Source organism: Mus musculus, chromosome 1, assembly GCF_000001635.26.
Source record: "Mus musculus strain C57BL/6J chromosome 1, GRCm38.p6 C57BL/6J".
Taxonomy (NCBI): domain Eukaryota; kingdom Metazoa; phylum Chordata; class Mammalia; order Rodentia; family Muridae; genus Mus; species Mus musculus.
In genome coordinates, this window is record NC_000067.6 from 161159648 (window position 1) to 161183487 (window position 23840).

At 42.9% G+C, this 23840-nt stretch overlaps 1 protein-coding gene and 2 pseudogenes across 11 annotated transcripts in view; all 3 read left to right on the forward strand.

Annotated features, from left to right (window-relative positions):
- Ankrd45 (ankyrin repeat domain 45) overlaps window positions 1-10863 on the forward strand; it is a 28064-nt gene extending 17201 nt beyond the window's left edge. For 7 of the 11 annotated variants that reach the window (XM_030243188.1, XM_030243189.1, XM_030243190.1 and 4 more), the window contains 3 exons: window positions 1020-1114; window positions 3620-3758; window positions 8065-10863. In XM_030243188.1, coding sequence (XP_030099048.1) covers window positions 1020-1114; window positions 3620-3758; window positions 8065-8096 — 266 coding nt within the window. In that variant the 3' untranslated portion in view covers window positions 8097-10863. Of the gene's footprint in view, window positions 1-1019; window positions 1115-3619; window positions 3759-4524; window positions 4568-8064 lie in introns of all 11 variants that reach the window. The other 4 variants (XM_030243192.1, XM_017312486.2, NM_001368766.1 and 1 more) reach the window with 2 other exon arrangements.
- Window positions 11003-12535, forward strand: Gm51252 (predicted gene, 51252; annotated as a pseudogene).
- Gm6185 (predicted gene 6185) overlaps window positions 19057-23840 on the forward strand; it is a 56470-nt pseudogene continuing 51686 nt past the window's right edge.

The following is a 23840-nucleotide window of genomic DNA, read 5'->3' on the forward strand; positions in this document are numbered from 1 at the left end:
CAGAAAACTTGGATACTTACATGACATCTCCAAGCAAAGTGTTGAAGGTCTAGTTGATCTTTTTCTTGCTGTCTGTAGTGAAATGGGAAAGGAAAGGGATACATTAAAGGAAAGTGCTTTATCATGTCTAATGTAATTTGGGACCAATCCACAATTTCCAGCATTCAGTTGTTCTAAGAATCCGGTAAGCCCTTCCATTTATTTCAGGTTTTTATTTCTCTGCAAAGTGCACTTTTAAGCAGATCTTCTGGGCTGTATGTGTAAGCATGTGTGTCTGAAAGCTCAAGAAAAGAAAAGCACGTGACACTCTGCCTCCTGGAGCTCTTTCTCTGTGGTTACTCTCTTCTCCAGAGTGAACCTTTTGACAGATGTGGTTGATGGGATCCGCTGGTTTGCTTTATATTTCTCTGCGTCTTCAAAAATCCTATCACAATCCTAGGAGTACACTAAGCGTGCTGAAGTGATGTGTCCCGAGTGTTGGGAAACCCGGCTATTTTAAGGTTGCAGTCTACCATGTCCAGACAGCCTCTCTGAGCTCAGCACAAAACGGAGGACTCCCTGTTCCAGCAGAGCTTTTCCCCTTCTCTGCCTGACCTTGTCTGGGGAGTCTGACCCCACCATCCTCTACCTGAGGAAGGCCATGTCGTCCTTGGCAAACCTACAAGGTCACCTTCCTCTTTCCCCATTAAGAATCTGCCCAGCAAGTGCCTGGGACTCCTGTAATGCCTCTCCATGCAAATGATCCTTGGAGAAGGCCTTCTTCCCACCCCACCCCACCCCCCACTCTCATTTGGGATGCTGCAGGCCCCAGCCGCTCCAGGCCAGTGTGGAGTGGTGCCTGGATACCCTGGGGGGAGGAAGTGGAACCACACCCGAGTGCTGATTATCTGAGATCCTCAGACATGGACAGGGAACCTTCTACACAAACCTTGTCAAGTTCTGGCTGCGTGATGAGCTCCACAAGCCAATGGGCTTGCCCTTTTTGTCTTATTTTGTGTTTTTCTGTCCTGTCCTTTCAGATGCAAGGCTGATTCTGAAAAAAATTATTACAAAGTCCTCCCTCATCATTACTGACCCAGAAAAGGGACCGGGGAAACTCTTCAAGGAAGACAAGGTACTGTGCTGTGATGGTTTCCTGTCCCGACATTCAGAGGTCGATGGTTCTCCTTTCTCCTTTCTTTCCTTCCCCCTCCCTTCTTCAGTAAGCTTCTGAAAAGAAAGGAAATGATAAAAAGTAAATGATGTTGCTGTTCAAAATATCACACCCGGCCACGTAGTTGAATGTAAGAATTGTGTGGAGTGAAAAATTTGGAAAAACAAACAAAACCCAAGCCTGCAAAGATTGTTATAAAGCCAGCCCTCCCAAAGCACATTGTCAGACGCCGATTTTAGCAGTAAAACTACAACGAGAGCAACATGGGGCATGGACCTGTCTCTAGGGCAGGTTCTGAGAGAGGAGGCGGGGTCAGCTGTTAACTTTCTATTCTTCTGTTGGAGTATTGTACTCCTCTGATATTCGACTCTCTATTTTGCTTCACACCTTAAAACATACATGATATATTTTAGTATACTACATAAATATGCATAGTATACTTTAGCATATATGCATATCTATAAATTACATGTACAAATCTTCCATAATGAAAAGTTTAAAAAATTGTAAAGTTAAAAAAAATTGATTGAATATATACATTAAAATTGTGCCCATTAAGCTGGACATAGTGGCATATGCCTGTGTTCCAGCACTTGGGAAGCTGAGTCAGGAAGATTACCTTTAGTTCTAGGCAAGTTTGACTATATGCTGAGAACCAGTCCAGCCAGGGCTATATAAAATGACCCTGTGTTTAAAAACTACATATGTTCCAGGTATTAGATAAATGGGTTGACTTTAAATTTTTCTCTGTGTTGCTGGGTAGGATCCCTGAGAATTTATTCTGATGTTATTTGATGAAATACAGTTAGCTGCTGCTTAAAGGGCACCAGCAAATCTCAGTAAGGTACACATTGGCCTAGTATCTTCATATAGGACTTTACAAAATTTCTTGTGAAAAAAAATACAGAAGGCATTCAATTAGAGCAGGCACTAGAGCTGTTGGACCTGCAGTTTTCAGGATTCTCACGATGAAGGAATGGGTGCCTTGTCACCTGATTCTAGAAAAGCCTTTAAATATCATTTAAAAATGTAATAGGCACACACCATTAATTAGAAGAAAATTAAAACATCTAGAACAAACTTAACACCCCTTTCACTTTTGGTCTTATTAGACTTGGAGTTCTGATAACAGTACTAAGATTTCATCATCTTTCCCCTTTTACTTTTATAAATACAGATACAGGTTTGCCAGGGAGATCTTTTTACTATAAAAATGGGTGCCTACTGTATCAGTTACTATTATTATTTACTTGGGTTTTCCCTCTCCTGGTATCTCGTGGACAGGTCCATAAATCTGTTTTTTTTTTTTTTTTTTTTTTTTTTTTGACATACATCTGTATCTATGGAGTATTACTCAGCACTATGGAAAGCAGGTTGTTAATTTGGGTTCATTATTATAAACCTTACCAAACATATTTTTCTTTTCTTCTTTAAAAAGTTTTTGGTTGACACATTCTGTCTGTCTGTATAAGGCACATATGAGAACTATCTTTAAGCAGACATCAGGAATGTGCTGCCAGTGTGTGATCAGATGGGGATTGCTTTTTGGAATTTCCTCCTCTGGACACAATTAAGAGGAAGAAAATACCATTCTTATCGAGTCTCCTGTAGCTCATACAATCCACCATTTTTCTAAAGCTTTATTTGTTTTTATTGTGTGTGCATGAGTGTCAACGTGTGTGTGTGTGTGTGTGTGTGTGTGTACCATGTGTGTGCAGTACCTGTAGAGGCCAGAAGAGGACATAGGATCTCCTGGAAGTTAACAGATGGTTGTGAACTGCCTTGTGAGTTCTAGGAACTAAACAGTGAGTTCTCTACAAGAACAGCAAGTGCTCTTAACTGCTGAGCCACCTCTCCAAAGTGCAAACACTTCTCTCATCAAGAGGGCTCAATAAAAACAGAGAATCAGGGAGGAAGGATAGACTGGTTTAAGGCTTCTCAAGTCTCAATGGTGAGTCTCATGACCTCTTCTTCTACCACTGTTAAATAGTTCAGTAGCCAGAAGCCGTATGCGATTTCAAACTTAGTTATCTAAAATTAAATATAATTTAAAATTTAGTTCTTCAGTCACATTAGCCAGACTCCAAGTACTTGAGAGCTAAATGCACCTAAGGGTTACTGTGTGGGACGAGCTTCTGTTGGATAGTGAAGCCTTAGAGACACGCCAGTTTGTAAAAACAAAGTGACATTTACTTATTGTGTGTTTGTGTGTGTGTGTGTGTGTGTGCGCGCGCGCGTGCGCATATGCACGTGTGACTGTCTTGGCATTCACATGTGTTGAGGTCAGAGGACAGCTTGGGTGAACGTGTTCTCCCCTTACACCCTGTGGGCTCCAGGTATCAAGCTCAGGTTGTCAGCTTTGATGAGAGCACCTTTAGCCACTAAGCTTTCCTTCTGAGCCTAGAGATTCTACAGTCTTATTTTTCAATCAAGAAGTGGAAGTAAATTCACAATCTCTGTCCCCAGAGCACCATCCTCAATGCGTGCCGTCTGAAAAACGAGTGGTTGGAAAGCCATCCAGAGGCTTCCATTAGTGAGATTTTTGAGCAGAAACAACAATTGGAAGATATCGTCTCCCCCATCCTAGCAAAAATGTCTACACCACGTAAGTTTTGTGCTCGAATGTCAGGAAATATAATAGTTTAGTTCAGTGTTGTTGTTGTTGTTGTTTTTCTGATACACTATGATTTTTAACTATCTTCACTTCACAAATAATAACTGAATTCTTTTCATAAGAGATGTAATTTCTTTTTAAGGGTTTATTTATTTTATTTTATGAGCGTTTTTTCCTGCATGCACGTATGTTCACCCTCATGCATGCCAGACGCCCTGAGAACTCAGAGGGTGTCAGAGTCCTCAGAACAGGAATTACAGATGGCTGGGAGGCATCATGTGTGCTGAGCACTGATCCCAGGCCCTGTGCAAGGGCATCCAGTCCTCTTAGCTTCTGAGTAATCTCCCGGGCCTGCCTGCCTTTGAGGTGTTTTGAAATTGCTTCTTGCTACGTGGCTCCAGTTCCTCTGAATACATGGATTACAGGTACCACCTTGCCTGGCTTTTATGCCATTGATTTTGACCAGAGATTGTCACCCAGGAAAAGATATACGTCTGCGAGACAGGGTTGAAGAGTCTGGAAAAGATTTTCAGTATTATAATTTTGGTTTTGGTTGGGGAAAACTACTGTGGAAATAATATCCTGAGACCAGAAGTGCACACATCATAATCTCATGGGCAGTTATACCTAAGATTTTCAAAATGGCAGCCTTATTTACTGTCATACTATTTGCATGAAATTTATCCCTTAAAGGCTCCAATCAGTGTGTTTCAGCACATGCACAAAGTTGTATAATTGTCAACATTTCTAATTTTAGGTCATTTTGCTGCCTCATAAAGAGACCTTACACTTATCAACAGGTACTTTCTACTCCCCCTCTCCCAAGCCCTGGCAATCATTACTTTACTTTCTATCCTTACAGGTTGGTTGGTTGGTTGGTTTGAGTCAGGTCTTGGTATGTAGTCCTATATGGACTGGGTGGGGCTTGTTATGTAGGCCAAGCTGGCCTCAGATTTGCTGTGATCCTCCTGCTTCAGCCTGTTGAGTTTACTAGGATTACAGATGTGAGATATCCTGCCTGGCTTGGCTCTGGCTGCACTGAGCTCTTCACAAATAAAATCATAACGTACACATTGCCCTTTGTGACTGGGTTCTATCCCTTGGTATGATGCTTATTTTGTTCTTTTATTCTGGAGTATGTATTGCCACTTAATACGGATGGATAACATTCCATTGTATGGATACAAGTTTAATCCATTCATCAGCCAGAGTACATCTTTGTTTTCACTCTTGGGCTGGTATGCACAGTGCTGATATGAACAGTCATGCATATGGCTGTGTGCTTGCATTTTTTCTGTGATATGTAAACAGGAGAGGGATTGCTGTGTAGTAGGTAACTCTGTGTCTAGCCTTCTGAGAAACTGCTAAAGCTGTTTTCCATCTTCCATTTTCATCAGTGAATCAGAAGATCCCAATTTCTCCAAGCCTTTATTGATGTTTTTTTTCTTTTTAAGATTTATTTATTTATTATATGTAAGTACACTGTAGCTGTCTTCAAACACTCCAGAAGAGGGCATCAGATCTCGTTATGGATGGTTGTGAGCTACCCTGTGGTTGCTGGGATTTGAACTCCGGACCTTCGGAAGAACAGTTGGGTGCTCTTACCCACTGAGCCATCTCTCCAGCCTGGAGATTAGAATTGTAACACCACTCTTTTTTTTTTTTTTTTGGGTTTTTTTTTTTTTTTTTTTTTGGGTTTTTTGGTTTTTCGAGACAGGGTTTCTCTGTATAGCCCTGGCTGTCCTGGAGCTCACTTTGTAGACCAGGCTGGCCTCGAACTCAGAAATCCGCCTGCCTCTGCCTCCCGAGTGCTGGGATTAAAGGTGTGCGCCACCACGCCCGGCTGTAACACCACTCTTATGTGTAGCTGCAATTTGGATGTGCTTCCCACGGAAGGCTAATTTCTTCCTTCATTCATAGTGTGGGAATAATTCCAGTTAGAGCCATTTGCTTGCTCAAGGAACACCCTAGCAGACGACAGCAGTTAGCCAACTTGACCCTTTATCTTCATTATTCTAGCCTATCGAAGTAGGTTTCTGGAAAAGTCTGGAAATTTCCATGAAGTCTCTTTGAGCATTTAAGACATGGTCTCTTCTGAAGGGCCTGAGTTCAATTCCCAGCAACCACATGGTGGCTCACAACCATCTGTAATGAAGGCTGACGCCCTCTTCTGGAGTGTCTGAAGACAGCCACAGTGTACTTACATATAATAAGTAAATCTTAAAAAAAATAATTCTAACCTCCAGCCCCTACACAAATGTGGGTGACACTTGTCTGTGTCATGGCTCAGTTAATGAGCAGCTTTGCCATAGCACTAAGCCAACGATACTCTGTCCACTTAGAGTAGTGTGTGTGGTGTTGTGAGGTAACAGAGCCCATTATTTTGCAGACAGCTTTGCAGTCCTTTTTTTGGCTACTAATCTATGTGTCTGAGATGGCACTGTCTGTTTGCATGAATCTCCCTTCATTTTCTTGGCTAGATCTTTGGTTAACTGTCAGTGTCATTGCTGAGATGAAGATAATACTGGCAGTAGAGATACATTGCCTAACTGAAGGTTACCTTGATGTAGCCTATATTTTCACTGGGTTTTATAGCTTTTGCTCTTACATTTTTGTCCTGTGATATCGTTTGTGCTACTTTTTTTGTATATGGTGTGGCATGGGGTTCAACTTCACTTTGTGTGTGTGTGTGTTATTTATTACCTACACTTTTTATGTTAGTCAAGAGGGGCCCTAAGAGGCTGAGACAATTAGGCTAATATAGGTAGTATGAGAGGCCAACCCTTGTCATCTATGTAACTAATGTCTACTGATGAGATAGGTTGCACCCTCCTGGGTACCTTGAGGGGCAACCTCAGGCAGCTCCTCATGTAGATTATGAATAAAGCATATATAACCAAAAAAAGTAAACTAAGTTTAGAGAGGCTCAAAGGAAAAAAGAGAGAGCATGAAGGGGGTGGGGTGGGATTGTCACCATGAAGCCAGGGTAGAGCTTGAGCATTTCAGAGTGAAAGCACAGGCTACTGGTGAGAGGTCCAAATGAGGGACGAATGGAGGAAGTGAAGGGCTCCCGTTTTGCTGACTGTAGTTTTCCTGTTAAGGCAGGGTAGGAAACAAGGCTGCAAAGTTAGCTTGTGATCATTTTTATTAAAGCTACTGAAAAATAGTCTGACGGCTTTAAGCTTTACTTTATGGGCAGTGGGACACCATTACAGAGCTTTTAGGTCTGGAGAGAGCTCAGTCAGTAAAATGCTTGCCTCACAAACTTGAGGACCTGAGTTTGATCCCTAGAAGCCACTAATGTTGATGAGGGAGATGCCCTATGCTTGTAATTCCAGTGTTGGGGTGGTGGTGGAGGAGACTGGCACAGTTAGCACCTGGGGCTAACTGGCAGGCCAGCCTTGTTACATCAGCAAGCCCAGGCCAATGAGAGAGTGTCTCAGAAAACACTGGTGGGCATGTCCTGAAGCAGGACACTTGAGGTCGTCCTCCATCTTCCAAAGGCATGTGGATTCGCATGCGCAGCACATTCAGGTTTACCTGTACCCAGCCCTCCACCCACACACCTACGCAAGGTGTTTGGTGTTGTGTGCCTATAATCCAAGAACTTGGAAGGCTGTAGCAAGAGGATCGTGAGTTTGAGGCTAGCCCGGGTTGCATAGCAAGACCCTGTCTCAGACACACAAAGAAACAAACCTTTAAGGCGGTAGAGAAGTGGGCTTAAGCCGGGGAGAACAGCCTGGCTTTCTGTCTGAAATGGTTTGGAGGGAGAGCAAAGTAGTCCAAGTCAAGCCCTGCAGTCCAGAAGCGAGATGATTAGACTTTAATACTGATCAGATAGTCCATTCCCACCCATCCCATCCCCACCACTGAGCTGTCCCAGTAGCCCTCACTCACTCCGCCTCACCTCTGCAGAGGAATTGCCTCTCTCCTCAGGTCCCTTACATTCCAGCCTTCTAGGCTTCTTCATATCATAAGATGCTATGCTGGCTCTGGTTGACACCTCTGAAATGATCCTTAACTTCACATCAAAGAAATGAAGACAGGAGAGGTTCAGCATCTTAATGGGAGTCCTCTTTGCAGTGGTCCATACGTACCAGGAGAATCGAGCATGTAGGAAGTGTATCCTCTTGGCTTTGCATACTATAGGAAAGTCAGAGGCTGTCAGGGCTTAATTAATGGCTGATTCGGGCCAGGATATACTGTTGTATTCTATGCCCATTGTTTGAAAAACTGGCTATATTGTGTTTCATATCTCAAGCTAATTAAATGTCATTTAAAAATCTGCTTCTTTCAGGCCAAGTGAAGAGTGCCAAATCGATAACCTAAGCCGTGGTCACCAGAGAAGTCAAGGATGTGCCTTTTACAGATGCCACATGGTGTAGAAGGCTACATTACATTTCAGTATTAAATACGACAAACCTGTTCCTCGTTCCTGCCAAGTTCAAGAAATAGATCCAGGGTTTTGCAGAAATGTCTGGGTACAAATTCAGTTACCTGGCTTTGTGTTAGACTGTTCAGAAGACTCACACCTGGCTCAGGGGCTGGGCCTCTGCTCCTCCAAGCTGGGCTCCTCCTGAGTCCTCCAAGCTGGGCTCCTCCTGAGTCCTCCAAGCTGGGCTCCTCCTGAGTCCTCCAAGCTGGGCTCCTCCTGAGTCCTCCAAGCTCAGTCCTCCTGAGTCCTCCAAGCTCAGTCCTCCTGAGTCCTCCAAGTTCAGTCCTCCTTAGTCCTCCAAGCTCAGTTCTACTGAGTCCTCCAAGCTCAGTTCTACTGAGTCCTCCAAGCATACAAGCACACAGAGAAGCTAATAGTTTTCTGTTTAACTGAGGCAAGAAATTTCCACTTGACTAGGGGATTCTATTTTTAAAAGATGCATGAAGCCATTTGTAAAAGAAAAGCAGGTGTTCCCTCTCTTTCAAAAAGCAAATACTAAGAATTGAAGTCCCCCCTCCCCGAGAGGTGGGGTCCTCTGGTTTTAGCTGTCTGAATTAAAATTCACCCGGAAGGTGGGATATAGTTTCTGAGGAAAGCCCACAAATCTGTGGTTTCCCCTCTCAGGGTTTGGCAGTACACGGTAACTGCCACTGTGCTGAGTCCCACCGGTCTCCCTTACATTGCCTGTGTTTTAAAGGCCATGGCGACAGAAAGGGTCCTCAGAAAGTACTCTTGGTAGTAAAATCAAGCAGGACCGCGAACTTCCTATTACTTTCCAACTTTCTGGGGGAAGTTTTTTATAGAAAATAGAACATGTATACTTAAAATAGGAGAATCATTTTATCACTTTCTCCTCATTGTCTTGCTATGCAAACTATTTTTCACTTTAGAGGAGAAAGAAAACAGGGGAGCCATTCAGTCATACTTGTCAGGTGATGTTCTCTTGGTCATGCTATTGAGGTCATCTTGTTTTAAAATGTTTCCCCAAGTTTCCACTTCTGAGATCTTTTCTCTATAGGAGCGATTGCCATTCAGCAGAAACCCGAACACTAGCCCGTCTCTGCGGCACCCAGAGTATTTGCTGCTCGTGGTAGGCAGAGCTCTGTGCTTGGTCCTTTTAGGACAATCTTTCAAGACACTTGGTGCACATGAGCACTGAGATCATTAGGAAGAGCCTTGGTGCCATTGGGGGATGGGTGGTGTTGTCATTTTTATTCTAAGCCACGTTTTCTGAGCCTTGATCATGAACACAGCAGTGGTCTCGAGGTCTCTGCTCCTCGTAACTAGGAGGGGAGGCTTTAAACGTACTTTTAGTCCCAGGTGAGACAAGCATTTTAAACCATCTGCTAGAACAGTTTCTCTCTCCCTCTTTGCCTCACACTCTTTGTCCTCAGATGTTTTATAGCCTTTGATACACTTGCTAGCACAGTATTTGTACAGTTCCTTGAATTGGGACCTTTATACCAACTTTCTCATAGTCTCCTTTTCTAATGAATGCCCCATCGGCTTCTCCTCTTCTTGACCCTCATTGTCAGATCCTCTCAGGATTCCATTAGGATTCTTGGTCGGACAATGGTGGTTCTCCACCCTATGACTATCCCCATCTTCAATATTACAAAGATCCAACCTTTCCTTCTTGGGGACATTTACAGCGCCAGAAGCCTCATTCTGTGTCCTGTGTAACTTAGCCTCATTCGGTGTCCTGTATAATTTACTCACATGCTTCTCTCTCCATGTGAATGAATATAGATCTTTATGAAAGGAAGACATTTTTGTTGAAAATCCTTTATTTTCAACAATTTTGTTGACATCCTTTATGAAAGGAGGCCTCTTTTTTGTTGGGGGCCTTCCTCATACCTAAAGAGCTTGTAAAATAGTAAGTCGGGGAATAGAAGTTGAATTGACGCACTTAGTACTACCTTACTCTCAGTACCTAGAATTGCTTAGTCCTACCTTGTACTCAGAACTCACTCCCTCTTCATTCATTTACGAAGTTGGATTACCATTATAGAAATGCTCCCAACCTTAGCTTATGCCTTGCCTATGTCAGTGTACCACAGACAAGCCATACGCACAGCAAACATTGTGGCTCTCTGTCTGCCCGCTCCCAACTGTGTAGTTCTGAATGTCATGGACCTGGTGGCCCCATGGCATCCTTGTATCTTATTTCAGAGACTCCTTTGATGTGGGGTCTGAATACTTACTTAAATCTGTGTATGTATAACTTCTGTTTTGCTAGAGATGATATCAATTATTACCTATTGTTGCACTGACTTATACGTAGATCAATAGGAGATTTAGATGCCCTTATGCTGTGAGTTTGATGTGATTTCATTAGCTGCATGGTGCTTTCTGACCTTGCATAGACTAATGACTTTTTAAAAAGCACACACTTAACAGTTCAGGAACGCCTCCACAGTATTTGAAAGGGAGGCAATTTAATGTTATGATCAGTTCTAGTTGGTAGTTCTTTAGGTTTTGTGTTTCATTGGTCATAAAAATGTAAAAATATAAAGGTATGGTATTAATGTAACATTAAAATAGCAACTGCTGCCTGTTATCACTGTCATGTAACAAAAGACATTTTAACTCCAAAAAGTAGGGCTACGTGGTGACAGTATGATCCGAATAAATGAAGCTTCATTACAGAATTTTATGTTACACGTTTTCTCATTTTATGCCTCGTATGATAGAACTTTTATCATATGCCAGAACTGACCTAGTGTCTAACTTTTCACGCTCTAGATGTCAAACTGATGTTTTAACATTAAACATTGTAAAAGGGCACAGGTTCGAATCTCCGCCCGCGCGAGCCCCATCCCTGGCCCATGGCCAAGCGGCGTGCGGCTGAGCCGCTCACGTTCCGCGTGCCTTGGAAGCGGCTCCTGCCCAGCGACTTCCCCGAGGAGCCGCCGCTCTGGGTCCCACCGGCTCGGCCCCTCAAGCGCCAGGGGGACGCGGGGGACCAGGGCGGAGCCTGCGTCTGCGCTCCACAAGCGACGCGGCGGCGGGGACCGCATACAGGAGCTGCAGGGTGCAACCTGGAGCCCGAGAGCCACCTCCTGGCGAGCAGGAGGAACACCGGGTCAGCCGGGCGGCGGGAGGCGGCGACAGGGTAGAGAGCGCAGGTAGCAGCAGACGGGTGCACAGCCAGAAGGAAGAGTTTGGGCAGTATAATACATTCCAGTATTGGAGGAGCCCTCTGCCGCCTATTGATCTGGCAGCTCTTGAAGATGTGAGTGCAAACAGCCTGACAGTTTGAGGACAAGAATGAAGGAGTTGAGATTGACGTGGAGTCCTGACAGAAGGATCTGAAGAAATGGGATCACTGAATTTGAGGAGACCTAAAGGAAAAGTTCTTTTCCATACTTGACATGATCCGTTTTTCAAACCTGAAAAATGAGGAAGGGGTTTGGGATAAATAACTACTGAATCTCCTAATGGAGAGCTGTCCAGGGTGTGGTACAGCTGCAGGCAAAATACTTTGTGTCTGCATTTTTAATGAAAAAAAGTTTTGTTCACGCTCTTGACTTTGAAGATGCTTATATTGGAAAAGGAGGTTTTGACAGTTTCAGAGGAAACACTCAGGTCTTCTGAACTTGTTCTGTCAAATGTTCCTTTGCACCACAAAGCTTATTTGTGGTGCATGGAATGAATACGTTTATACAGCTGAGGCTAATAAATTCTTGCTAGTACATCTTATTGGATCCCCTTGGTGGAACAAATAGGAGACGAGTATCGATGCAAAGTTAAAATGTGAGATTGTTTCTGAAAGCTAACCTTGTTTTACAAGAGTGTAAATTTAAACTAGTGAGAACTTCCTTTTGGGTAGCTTGTTTTACCTTTCGCTATTTGCTGTTTATTAAAACAGTACAGGCAACGAATCTAGCCAAACAATGGATAGAGAACAGTAGGAAGCAGCTGCCCGACCCTCCTCCCTTTTCTGAGATGAAAGAAATGATCTGGTCAGTTTACTGATTTTGTTTTGAGGACATTTTTTAATATTACTTTAGACCTGTAGTTCTTAACACTGATAGCACTTTAACCATTTCTGCTCCAGCCCTGGTCCTAGAGAGATGTCATTCAATTATTTGAAGGTGGCTTCACACAAAGGTTTTTGTTTTGTTTTGCACCAATTCTGCACTCATGTATTGTGCAGATCAGGCCAGAACCACTAGACTAGCAGCTTTTCCAGTTTAAGGAGATCACTAGTGTGAGCTGAAGCAATGTCTCTTCATTAGTTTTGTCTGTATCTTGTTATGTTATTTGATTTGTCATTCCTAAGTTATTGTGTTACAGTTTTGTTTTTAATAAAGTACACTGTTTATGTTTGGGAAAAAAGTATTGTAAAAGGCTCACAGTTACTCTAGTGTTCATCTAATATGTTCATCTAATATGTTGTACAGGCAAACCTAATCTCCCATTACAGACACTCCTCCTCTTACTGTGTGGTCCCATCATTTCTAATGTAGCAATGCAAGTTTCTGGTCTCTCTTGAATCCAGGGAGCCCATGACTATAGTTGACAATGGTTCCATGTCTTTTCCAATGCTAGGTTATAAGAGGTTGATTTGGCTTCTGCCTCAGTCTCTTAAGATACTGCCCTAGAAGCCAGTCTGTGGGGAGACAAACAAGGAAAGGAACTGAGGCTCAAGCCTGCAGCTCTGACTGTGCTCTGTTCATCCAGCCATTGCCCAGATCATGAAGGAGACATCTTGGAAATGGAGTCTCCAATCGAGCCCCTGTTTGAAGCTATGTGGAATGGAGACACACTTTCTCTGCTTACCAAAATCACTAACTTCTGAGATAAAGTTCTTGTCTTAAGGGGCACAGTTTTGTATTTATTTTTACACAAAAAATATAACATACGCATGTTAGAACTCAGAAATATGAAGTGGCACAACAGAGCTCAGAATATGTGGCTTTGTCCTGTAACTGGCTGGTGGGTCAAAGCTGTGAGGGTCTAGCGGGGAACATGAGTAACATGGCTGCCAGCCTCAGGTACAGCCGAGCAGAAGTCTTTCATTTCAGATCCTCTAAGAGGTTACTAGTGGGAGGAAGGAAGTGTCCCTGCAAGCTAGAGAGAAAGGCGGTCTTGTTAGGCGGTCCCAGGAAGTATTCCATAATGTTTAAGTAATAAACCCAGTGATTCAGTGATTATGTCCCAGCTTTGCCCCAGGGTCGCCTAGCCTTTTCTGAGCTGTGAAAGGAAGAAAGGAACTGAGCTGGAGAAGGGAACACAACAGCTTTCAAGTAAAAATGGGAAGAAACATAAATGTGCCACTAGTTAGAAATTGAAGTATCTCTTCATTTCCCAGCCTTTGTAGATGACACAGGTTATTATTAATCAAGAAATGACTTCCGGGAAAAGATAAAACCAGGAACAGACCATGGGAGTATCTGTTAGGAAATCAGAAACATTTAAAATGGCGCTCATTGAAGAAGCCCTGGGACTTTCAGATATTTGGGCATTTTCCATGTGGCTGGAGCGATGGTTTCTGCGTGTTCTAGGGAGGCCATCACTGTTGCATCCTGATGCAACACAACTGCCACATCTCTTTTTCCCAGCATAAGGAACGGTTTGATACACCTTTCTTAGGTCTAATGTCCACTCTTGACCAAATCAGCATACTGGGAGATGGCCAATTACGAAGAACTCACCTGCCTCACATGTCTCTCTCAGTCACATAGTATAGTCTACCATCAGAAGACAGGATTTGGGCAAAGCACACGCCGGCCTCTCAGTTCCCTGAGGCTATCAACGGTTCCTTCTGCTGGCTTTGTTCAAAATCGTGAAGCAACTCTGTTATGGCTTTAACAGAAGATGAGGTTGTGATGAAGACTCACCTGGCCATCCCTGCAGCTCAGTTAGGCACTGCCTCTGGCTTTCAGTACCGCATCTAAGCCAGAGCTGAGTATAAATTTTGTCCAGGTTTTCTGAGCTATGTGGACTTGGAGAACCTGAATCTTGAAACCTAAAAGTACAAGAGTTGTACTCACAAGGTTTGGTGGCACCAAGAAACGACAACAGTGGGACAGGAGCAGAACACAGCAGGGAAAAGTGATGGAAGGCAGTGGCGTGAAGTCAATGTGACAACTGGGAGTCAAATGCGAAAGCACAGGTGAAAGAAAGCCTTGTGAGCTAGGTCTCATGGGAGGTAAACTGAGGCAGCAAAGTGAATGTTCTCTCTGGTTTAAAATAACTGCACATCTATACAAATGAAGTTGCAGACTGGATTTCAGAGGCATATATACAACTGTTGATTGAAATTCAGTCTCTAGGACCTGAGACATGCTTTGGAGTTTCTTTAACACATACACAATGCAGAAGATGATAGAGTCCATCAGCTTCTTGCTGTGATGTTCCCCTCGGTGCTCTACGGCAGTACACTACAAATTGGTGATTCGTGTTCACTGAAGAAATTGTATTTGTTTCTAGTAATTAGATTGGAACCCCTGTCCCCAGTCACATGCTAGGCATCAAGAATTAATTGATGACTATGTCCTGAGGAGAAGTGGGTGACATTGTACCTTCAAGCAAAGAACTAAAATTCCATAGTGAGTTGAATGGAGGAAAATGATAACTTTGAGTATTGAAAGAGACTAAGAATGAGAATACGAATAGGAATAAGGGATGGCTCAGTGGTTAAGAGCACTGACTGGTCTTCCGAAGGTCCTGAGTTCAAATCTCAGCAAGTACATGGTGGCTCACAACCATCCATAATGAGATCTGACGCCCTCATCTGGAGATAGCTATAATGTACTTACATATAATAAATAAATAAAGTCTTTAAAAAATAAAATCTTAAAAATAAGAATAAGAGGAAGAAGAAATGGAAATTCAGGAATCAGGAAAGGAGACTAAAGGGACTGAAAGGGTAATGAGTGGATGTACTGGCTGGTTTTGTGTGTTAACTTGACACAAGCTGGAGTTATAACAGGAAGGAGCCTCCCTTGAGGAAATGCTCCATGAGACCCAGCTGTAAGGCATTTTTTCAATTAGTGATCAAGGGTGTGTGTGTGGGGGGTATTGTGGGTGGTGTCATCCCTGGGCTGGTGTCTTGGGTTCTACAATAAAGCAAGCTGAGCAAGCCAGGGTAAGCAAGCCAGCAAATCCCTCATGGCCTCTGTATCAGCTCCTGCTTCCTGACCTGCTAGAGTTCCAGTCCTGACTTCCTTTGGTGATGAACAGGAGTGTGGAAGTGTAAGCTGAATAAACCCTTTCCTCCCCAACTTGTTTCTTGGTCATGATATTTGTGCAGGAATAGAAACCCTGACTAAGAGGGTGGGTAAGACACAGAACATGAAAGCAAAAGGAAGGGGTGTGGAAGGCTGGTGGAAGGCACAAATGTGAGCAACTATAATAATATACATATGTAAGATGTTACAGTGAAACCTATTATTTTGTATGCCAACTAAAATTTAATTAAAAAAAACAAAAAACAAAAACCGAATCAGTGTTAAGGGAGTTAGGGCTGATCTGGATAGAACTGGCATAAGAAAGTCATCATGTACGGTTTTTACAACCACAAGGGTTCTGTCTATGTGGATAATCTTTGACCCTTTCATGTGTTACATCAGGCAAAGGAAATCAGTTAAAAACAGTTGTAGGCGAAGGCAGAGTGTAGCCATTAAGAAGTGCATGTTTCTTTATAGCTCCATAACTTCTCTTGGATTGGAGGTGAGAATAATGAGTGCAGCCAATCAGAACAAAAAGCAGGTCGGCAAGAAACCAATGGGAACAGCTTTTGCTTTGGTATCAGTTGGTGGTACTGACCCTGGCGAACAACACAGCTCAGCCCAACTGAGCCCTGTTCTTTGGGATTTTGAAAGGCTGCGTTTTGATTTCAACTCTGAGCCAGTTTAGGCTTGGAAGAACACACCTCTGGGGAAGAACTTGGCTTTAAGGTCATTAACATGGGAACCAGGGCTTGGAGATAAGGACCGGAAGAGCTACTTGAGGGTGGGGAGGGACTTGAAGATGTAGTGGCTACCTCCTTCTTTATATTAGAATCTTTGTGACGGGGGCAAAGGATAAAGTCTGTTCCCGAGGCTATCTCAGACTTTAAGAAGTCTTAGGTTAAGGCTAGCTATAAGGAAAAGCGAAAATAACTCAAGTCCTTCCCAGGACCATCCCATACATTTATGTAGGCTACGTCTCACACAGGACACCAATTCAGTGGGGCTTCAGGAACGGAAGTCCAGCCTGTTGTTATGACAAGTCACGTGCCTGTTGTCAGGCTTCATGGCCCCGAGGAAGAGGTACTTTTTCCTAATTCAATCAAAGACATCACACGATCAAACCTCAAATCTTTTCAAGTCTTAAAAAAAAATATGGTTTACCCCGTCCTCACTCCAAACCTTAACTGATATGATGCAATTTTCCTCAGTCTCTGAGAGAGAGAGAAAATAAATGAGTTTTGAAGCTGGGGTAATGGAGTGGAATCCCAGAGTGATTTGTACTCGTGGGAACTGAGGAGTGTGATGTTTGTCTTTGCTTCTTTCCTCTTAAAGATTCCACTCCATCCGCAGTGTATGGTGTGCTTGTCTTGTGCCCCAGACTGTGTTTACAACCTGAATGGACATCAAATTCTCAGGCTGGAGAGATGATGGCTCAGCGGTTAATAGCACTGACTGCTCTTCTGAAGGTCCTGAGTTCAAATCCCAGCAACCAAATGATGGTTCACAACCATCGATAATGAGATCTGACGCCCCCTTCTGGTGTGTCTAAAGACAGCAACAGTGCCAGGCAGTGGTGGCACATGCCTTTAATCCCAGCACTTGGAAGGCAGAGGCAGGCAGATTTCTGAGTTCGAGGCCAGCCTGCCTGGTTTACAGAGAGAGTTCTAGGACAGCCATACAGCTATACAGAGAAACCCTGTCTCACAAAACAAAAACAAACGAAAGAGAGAAAGAAAAGGAAGAAAGTGTGCTACCCACCTTAGGTAGGTGGGGTGTAGATGAACTGCAGGTCTCATGGTCTTTTTTTTTTTTTTTCCTTTTCTTTTTTTCCTTGTTCTTCCATGTCACAACAGAATAGTTTGCCATAGTGCAAGGCAGCCCTGGAAAAGCAATGTCAAACAACAGTTTTTCGTTTTGGGCAACAAAAAGTGGCAGCAAGCCTGACTTACTCTGTGGGAGGCCAGCGGATTACTTTGTGGCCCAGAAGCACTTCATAATTCTCATATGTGCCACGATTGTTTTGGGAGGTAAGTCGCTAGGCTAGCCTCTCCTCTGTCCTTAGAACCTTTTCTCATTGTAGGAGATCACAGCTTCATCCAAAGAGTAGCCAGTGGAACCTCAAGATGGGAACGAAGGCCGTCCGCACAGTTTTTAAGGAGCTCTTGTGCATATACCCATTGCTTTACTCAGTTACACTGGCGGAGCACGAGAGGGTGGCTAGTACATTAAGAAGCACGAGACTGGCTGCCATCATGGAGCTCCTTCAGGGGGGAGGTAGGCAAACAAATAATCATGAGGCAGTGTAGTGCTAAGTGTACACAGAGAGAGAATGAATGTTAGGATTCTCTAGTAACTGATGCTGCCTACATGACCAGGCCTACCCTGATCAAACTATCTGAGATAAGGGGAGACAGCTCGTCGAACAGACAAAGAAGACAAACAAACAATCCACAGTTCACGTACTCAATGTTAGTAATCTTGCGAATTATGGCTTCTTTAGCTCTCACCCTTTAATGCCAGCATTTGGGAGTCAGAGGCAGGCAGATCTCTGAGTTTGAGGCCAGACAGAGTGAGTTCCAAGATACCCAGGGTTATACAGAAACACCCTGCCTCAAAAAAAAAAAAAGATTCCATTTTATTATATGTATAGGAATGTTTTTCCTGCATGTATGTCTGTGTACCATGCACATGCAGTGCCCACAGGGCCAGTAGAGGGTATGAGAGTCCCTAGAACTGTGTAGTTATGGCTGCTTCTGAGTTGCGACGACTGCCAGTGCTGGGGACTGAACCTGGATCCTCTGGGAAATCAGCAAGTATGCTCAACCATACTTGGGATGGCTGGAGGCATCCCTCCAGCCGCCATGATGGCTTTTGGTGGGATTTCTCTTTACTCCACCCACTTTGCCTGCCTAGAAAAAAAAATTAGAGAAGGTTTTGTAAATAAAGGCCTGCGGAATGTTGATCACAGATTCAGCAGGTGTACCGAATGGTATTCATAGAGATAAAGTAGCCCAGTCAATGACATTCCTATGATGAGAGTTTCTAGGTCTCTGGAAAAGAAAATTTACTTGGGAAGAACACAAGCTGCTCTCAAAAGTTTTCTGGACTCAGGAAAACTACCAAGGACTAAATAGGCTGTCAGTGAGTCTTACTTTCTGCCATCGGTAGATACCGGTGGAGTGATTCTAATATGTTCCTGGGTGCATAACTGTGAGGCGGGTGAAGCCTCAGTATTGTCCATAGTCTTCTGTGAGGGATGCCCATCATATATGTACCTTAGACTTCACAAACTGCATCTGTGGGCCAGTGAGCTTCAGGAAGTGAAAGCACACTTCACACAAGCCTGTCCCAGAGCCCACATAAGGCATGTAGAGTCCTTGAATTTCTACACACAGGCACACACCCAAATACATTTTTAGTAGATATTAAATCTTCACACACACTATGACTCAGAAAAAGTTGAAAATTAAATAACCAGGCTGAATGTTAATGACATTATTTTGAAAATGTAAATAAACATCTCTTTCAGTAAGATATATGCACACACACACACAAACACACACACATACATATGTAATGGGTTACAGTATAGATTGACACAGGTATACAATGTATACTGATTGAATAGGGGAATTACTATTTTGAAACTATAAATTATATTTTTATTTTTTAGGGTTTTCAAGGATGGTTTTAAAGAATTCTGAGGTCTTTGTCTTGATGATTCTCTCTGTGTCGGGATTTGTGACAGGGCGACTGGCTTACCATTTTGTTGAGGTATTGTATACATAATACATTAGAGAGTAAGTCAAAGGTCAAACACCTCAAAGAAGGTCCAATCCCAATATGCAAGTTTTTCTTTTTCTTTAGTCCTCGGGATCAAACTCAGGACCACACACATGCTGGGCAGAAGGACTCTATCAATTACGAGCATCCCCAACCCTATGGAATTAAAAACATGTGAACAGATGTTAAAACAATTTCATACAGTGCTGAGCATTTTTGCAAAGAAAGACACATAAGAAATATAATAAGATTCGTAAGTTAGGAAAGCTTCAAATGAAGCAGTGACTTGGAAGTGAGACAAGTCACGTGCACTGACAACTCCTTGTCATTCTTCTCTAACCCTTACCCTTTCTGTCTTGTTACTCCATCTGAGCTCCTGTTCCTTTCCTTTGTGGATACACTGATGTTCACTTTAAACATCTAGAGGCTTGATACAAAAGGCAGCACCTCTTTCCTCTTAAGATTTATTTTATGTGTACGGGGTGTTTTGCCTTCATGTCTGTAGGTGCATTGCGTGCATACCTAGTACCCATGAAAGCCCGAAGAGAGTGCCAGGTCCCCTGGAACTGAGGTTACAGACTCCAGTTAACACACAGTTAGCCTCTGTGTGTGTGCAGGGAACTTCACCTGGTCCTCAGTAGGAGCAGCAAGTGATCTAACTACAAGGCAATCTTTCCAGCCCCTATAGCAGTTATTTTCATGATAAAGCATGTTTTCTCTCTCTTCTCTCAGATTAAATATGATACATGTACCACATAAAACCTAGCCACAAGAAAATACTCCTTCATTGTCTCAACTTATTAATGCCTGGCCCTAACAGCAATGCATTAACAATTTGTCTCCGTTCAATGTTTCAGTTTTTAAAGATGGGAAATAATAGCTATAGATATTTATCTAGGGCTGTGAAAAACCTATCAGTCTCCCCAGGTCTCATCACCCCACTAGCTAGCATCTTGTGAGAGTTTACTATGTGCCACACACATCTTTACGTGCTCTGTAGTAATGAATTTACCAACTCAACAATCCTTGAGTTGAGCCATTCACTCTTACAAGGTAATGATAGTACTCACTAGTCACTTTACAGATGAGGAACAGAGGCACCGAGAAGTTAAATCGTGCAGTTGTTAGATTGGAATGGTCTAGAAAACACTTTTAGAGGAGAATAATTACAGCACTTCAACCACCACTGCATTTTCTATTACTTTATGTACACTGTTCTCCATCCATGCTCTATATAGATTATATCACTATCTAAGCATCATATATCTTTACTGACTAACTGGGTTTTTTTTTTTCCAATTTAAGCATATCTCTGCAAATCTACAATTATCTGGGCAAGAATATTTAATAGATATATTAAACTAAATATCTAATAGCCTAATTAAAATACTTTTCTGTGGATTGGATAACATTGTCTCAGGTGACAACAACGGTAAGGGATATAATTTCTACAAATGCCAATTATAGGTTATAATAATATATGTACATAATATATATATATGCAATGTTCATGTCAAATAACATATCAGAGAAGATCAGTTAGAAAGGAGGAAAGAAGAGAAAAGAAGGGGCTGGAGCGATGGCTCAGTGGTTAAGAGCACTTGCTGTTCTTGCAGAGGGTCTAGGTTCAGTTCCCAGCACCAACATGGTGACTCTCAACCCTTTGTAATTCCAGTTCGAGGGGGGATCTGACACTTTTCCCTGGCCTCCTGGGGTACTGAAGGCATGTAGTGCATATGTACAGATGCAGCCATAACATTGGTACCTATAAAACTAAAGGAAAAGTTCTTCAAAAGGAGGGAAGATGTATTTGGGCTCCGGGTTTCATACTTTTCAGTCCTTGGTTGGTCAGCTCCACGGCTGTGGTTTGTGGGCAGATGGAGCATCATCACCATGGCGGAGGATGGGGCAGAGCAAGGCTGCTCACCTCATGACAGAGAGAGTTAGAAAGAAATGGGTCAGGACAAGATACGCACTAGAATGCCACCGTAATGACCTTCCATTCAGCACCCATACCGGAAAAGCCCAAGGACAGTATTTGCATTCTCATGATCCAAGCATCTCTCAACAGCGCCACCTGCTGGAACCAAGCCCTCAAACAAACCTTTTCAGGGCGGGGCCCACGCTTCAAAACCACCGCAACAACAGACTAATTTTTCCTTGCATTTGTTACTTTAGGTGCACCAAATTGTCTACCCTCTTCTAAAAACACCAAGCTTTTCACTGTATTGTTATTTTTTACCTTTAATTGTATTTATGGCTGCTTTGGATGTGGACTTTTATATAGTCAAGAACGTGTTCTGGCAGGTAAGAAAACATTTTAAAACAGCCAACCATTTCTGCTCTGTAGAACTACTAATTTAAAAGAGTTGCAGGGTGGGGCAGGGCAGGGATGGGACTAATGTTTGCTGAGGCACCGTCAAGTTTAAGATCCAAGTAAATGGCATCTCAGTTTTGCCTGTGAGCCACCGAGGCAGAGTTTGCAGAGGGTCGGGAAACACTTGGGTCTGGGTTCTGGTCCTAACCCAGTTTCATCTTGACTGTGTCTTCTTTTCGTTGACGGGATGGTTGTTAATTACCTTTTCGCTTTTTCCTTAATTACACTTGTTGCACTATTTTATTTCTGTTTTCAGAGAACGTTTCCCCCCATTTTTTGGTTTAACTGTTCTTTCTAGCATCTTGAATTAAAATCAATTGAATTGTAGCATTTCAATGGTACTTTGCCTATGCAGGGTGTAATTTTCACCCCCTTTACCGGACCTCATGTTTTATCTTTTAGTGTTTTAATTATTACTGAATTCTAATTTTTAAAAAGCTTTTTGGGGGCGGGGACACATTCATTCTTTTGTAGTTATGTAGCCTTGGCCGGCCCTGACCTTGATATGTAGACCAGGTTGACCTTGAATATACAAGGTTCTGCCTGTTGGGGCTAAGGCATGAGCCACCATGCCTGCAGAGTACAGGTAGTGGTGCAGTAACTAGAGACGGGCAAGTAACCTGTGGAATGCTGATTTAGAGACCTTTGGGTGTTTTGTATCCATAAACCTTGTACAATTCTATGCCACATTAAAAATGATAAAGTAACGGTGAGAGCATGACCCAGTCGGTAAGACACTGGCTGCTCTTCCAGAGAACATGGATTTGGTTCTCAGCACCCACACGACAGCTCACAACCATCTGTAACTTCAGTTTCAGGGGATCTGATGCCCATTTTTGGCCTTTGTAGGACCGGGTATACAGGTAGTATAAATGCCACAGATATACATACAGGTAGAATGCCTAGTCTGCAACATAAAAGAAGAAAAAAAAAAAACAAAGTTAAAAAGAATAAAATGGTGACTATGACCAACATACATTGTGTATATGTGTGAAATTCTCAATGAGCAAATTTTTTAAAATGTTATATTATTTAAAATAATATAGTAAAAGAAATCTGTAATCCCAGATATGGGTCTTAACGCAGTCAGGTTCTCTTTGGATAGACGTAACACGGTGTGGTGACTTGGTTCACAGGTCTTGCTCACAGGACTGATTAGTTTTGGCACGGCGTTCGCCATAATTTCCTACGTGGTTCTGAAGCTCAACGGGCACTCGTGGGATTTTCAGTGCTGCATGCTCTTCAGCATCACTCTGTGCATCATAGACCCTCTTCACTCCGTGAACACGCTGAAGACGATCGGTATTCCAGGCCCCTCCCCTCGCTTTGAAGATGGGAGGCTATGCCATTTCCTCTGGGTTAGACTCTTCTTGCCTGGTTTGCTGATTCAGCAGAGTAGGGCTGAGTGCTTTATTTTCTCAAGGAGTATCAGACTCTGAGTATGCTGGTATCGAACCCTGTCACTCAGAGGTCATGTGGGGTGGGGAAGGCATCCTAGGACTTTACATCCAGATTAAAAACCGGGAAAAAAAAACCCAATTTCCCTTATAACAAAAATTATAACTATACTACCTTAGGAATAGCAATAACAGTAATAGTGATGATAAGAATAGCTCAGCTGTATATTTTCAATTAATATTGTTTTAAGACCCCGAAGTAAAAAATTAGCCAGGTCCAGTTTTTTAATAATGACGATGATGATGACGACGATGTCAGTTAATATGATCAGTTTGGGTCGTCCCCCCCCCCAATGTTTATATTAGACAGCCACACTTATTTTATTCTTGAGACAGGGTTTCCCTTATGTAGCTTTGGCTTACCTGAAGTTCACTACATAGACCAGGCTAGCCTTGAACTCAGAGAACTGTCTGTTTTTGCCTTCTGAATGTGGCCTAACAGTTGCTTTTTAGAATACAGGGTTATGAAATCCTGTCAATTTGTGTTTGCATTAGGCTGCATAGTACACCACCATAGATCATAGCTTCTGAAGTTTGGGGTTCACGCATCTAAGTGAAAGAAGCCTAGGGGTGGTAGGCACACCACAAACTCATCAAGGCTCACTCTCTAGAGGAACAGGAGCTCGAGTAGTTACCTTCTGAAGAAACTAAAAAACAAAACCAAAAGCAAAACTGGGCAGAGAACAAAATACAAGACAAAGAGAGTTATCCAGTAGTGGACATCAGACAGTGTAGGTCAGTGGGTCTCGAGAGATGGGGAGAGGGAGGAGAGAAGGAGAGAGAGGGAAGGGAGGGAGAGACAGAGACAGACAAAGAGACACACAGAGAGACAGAAACAGA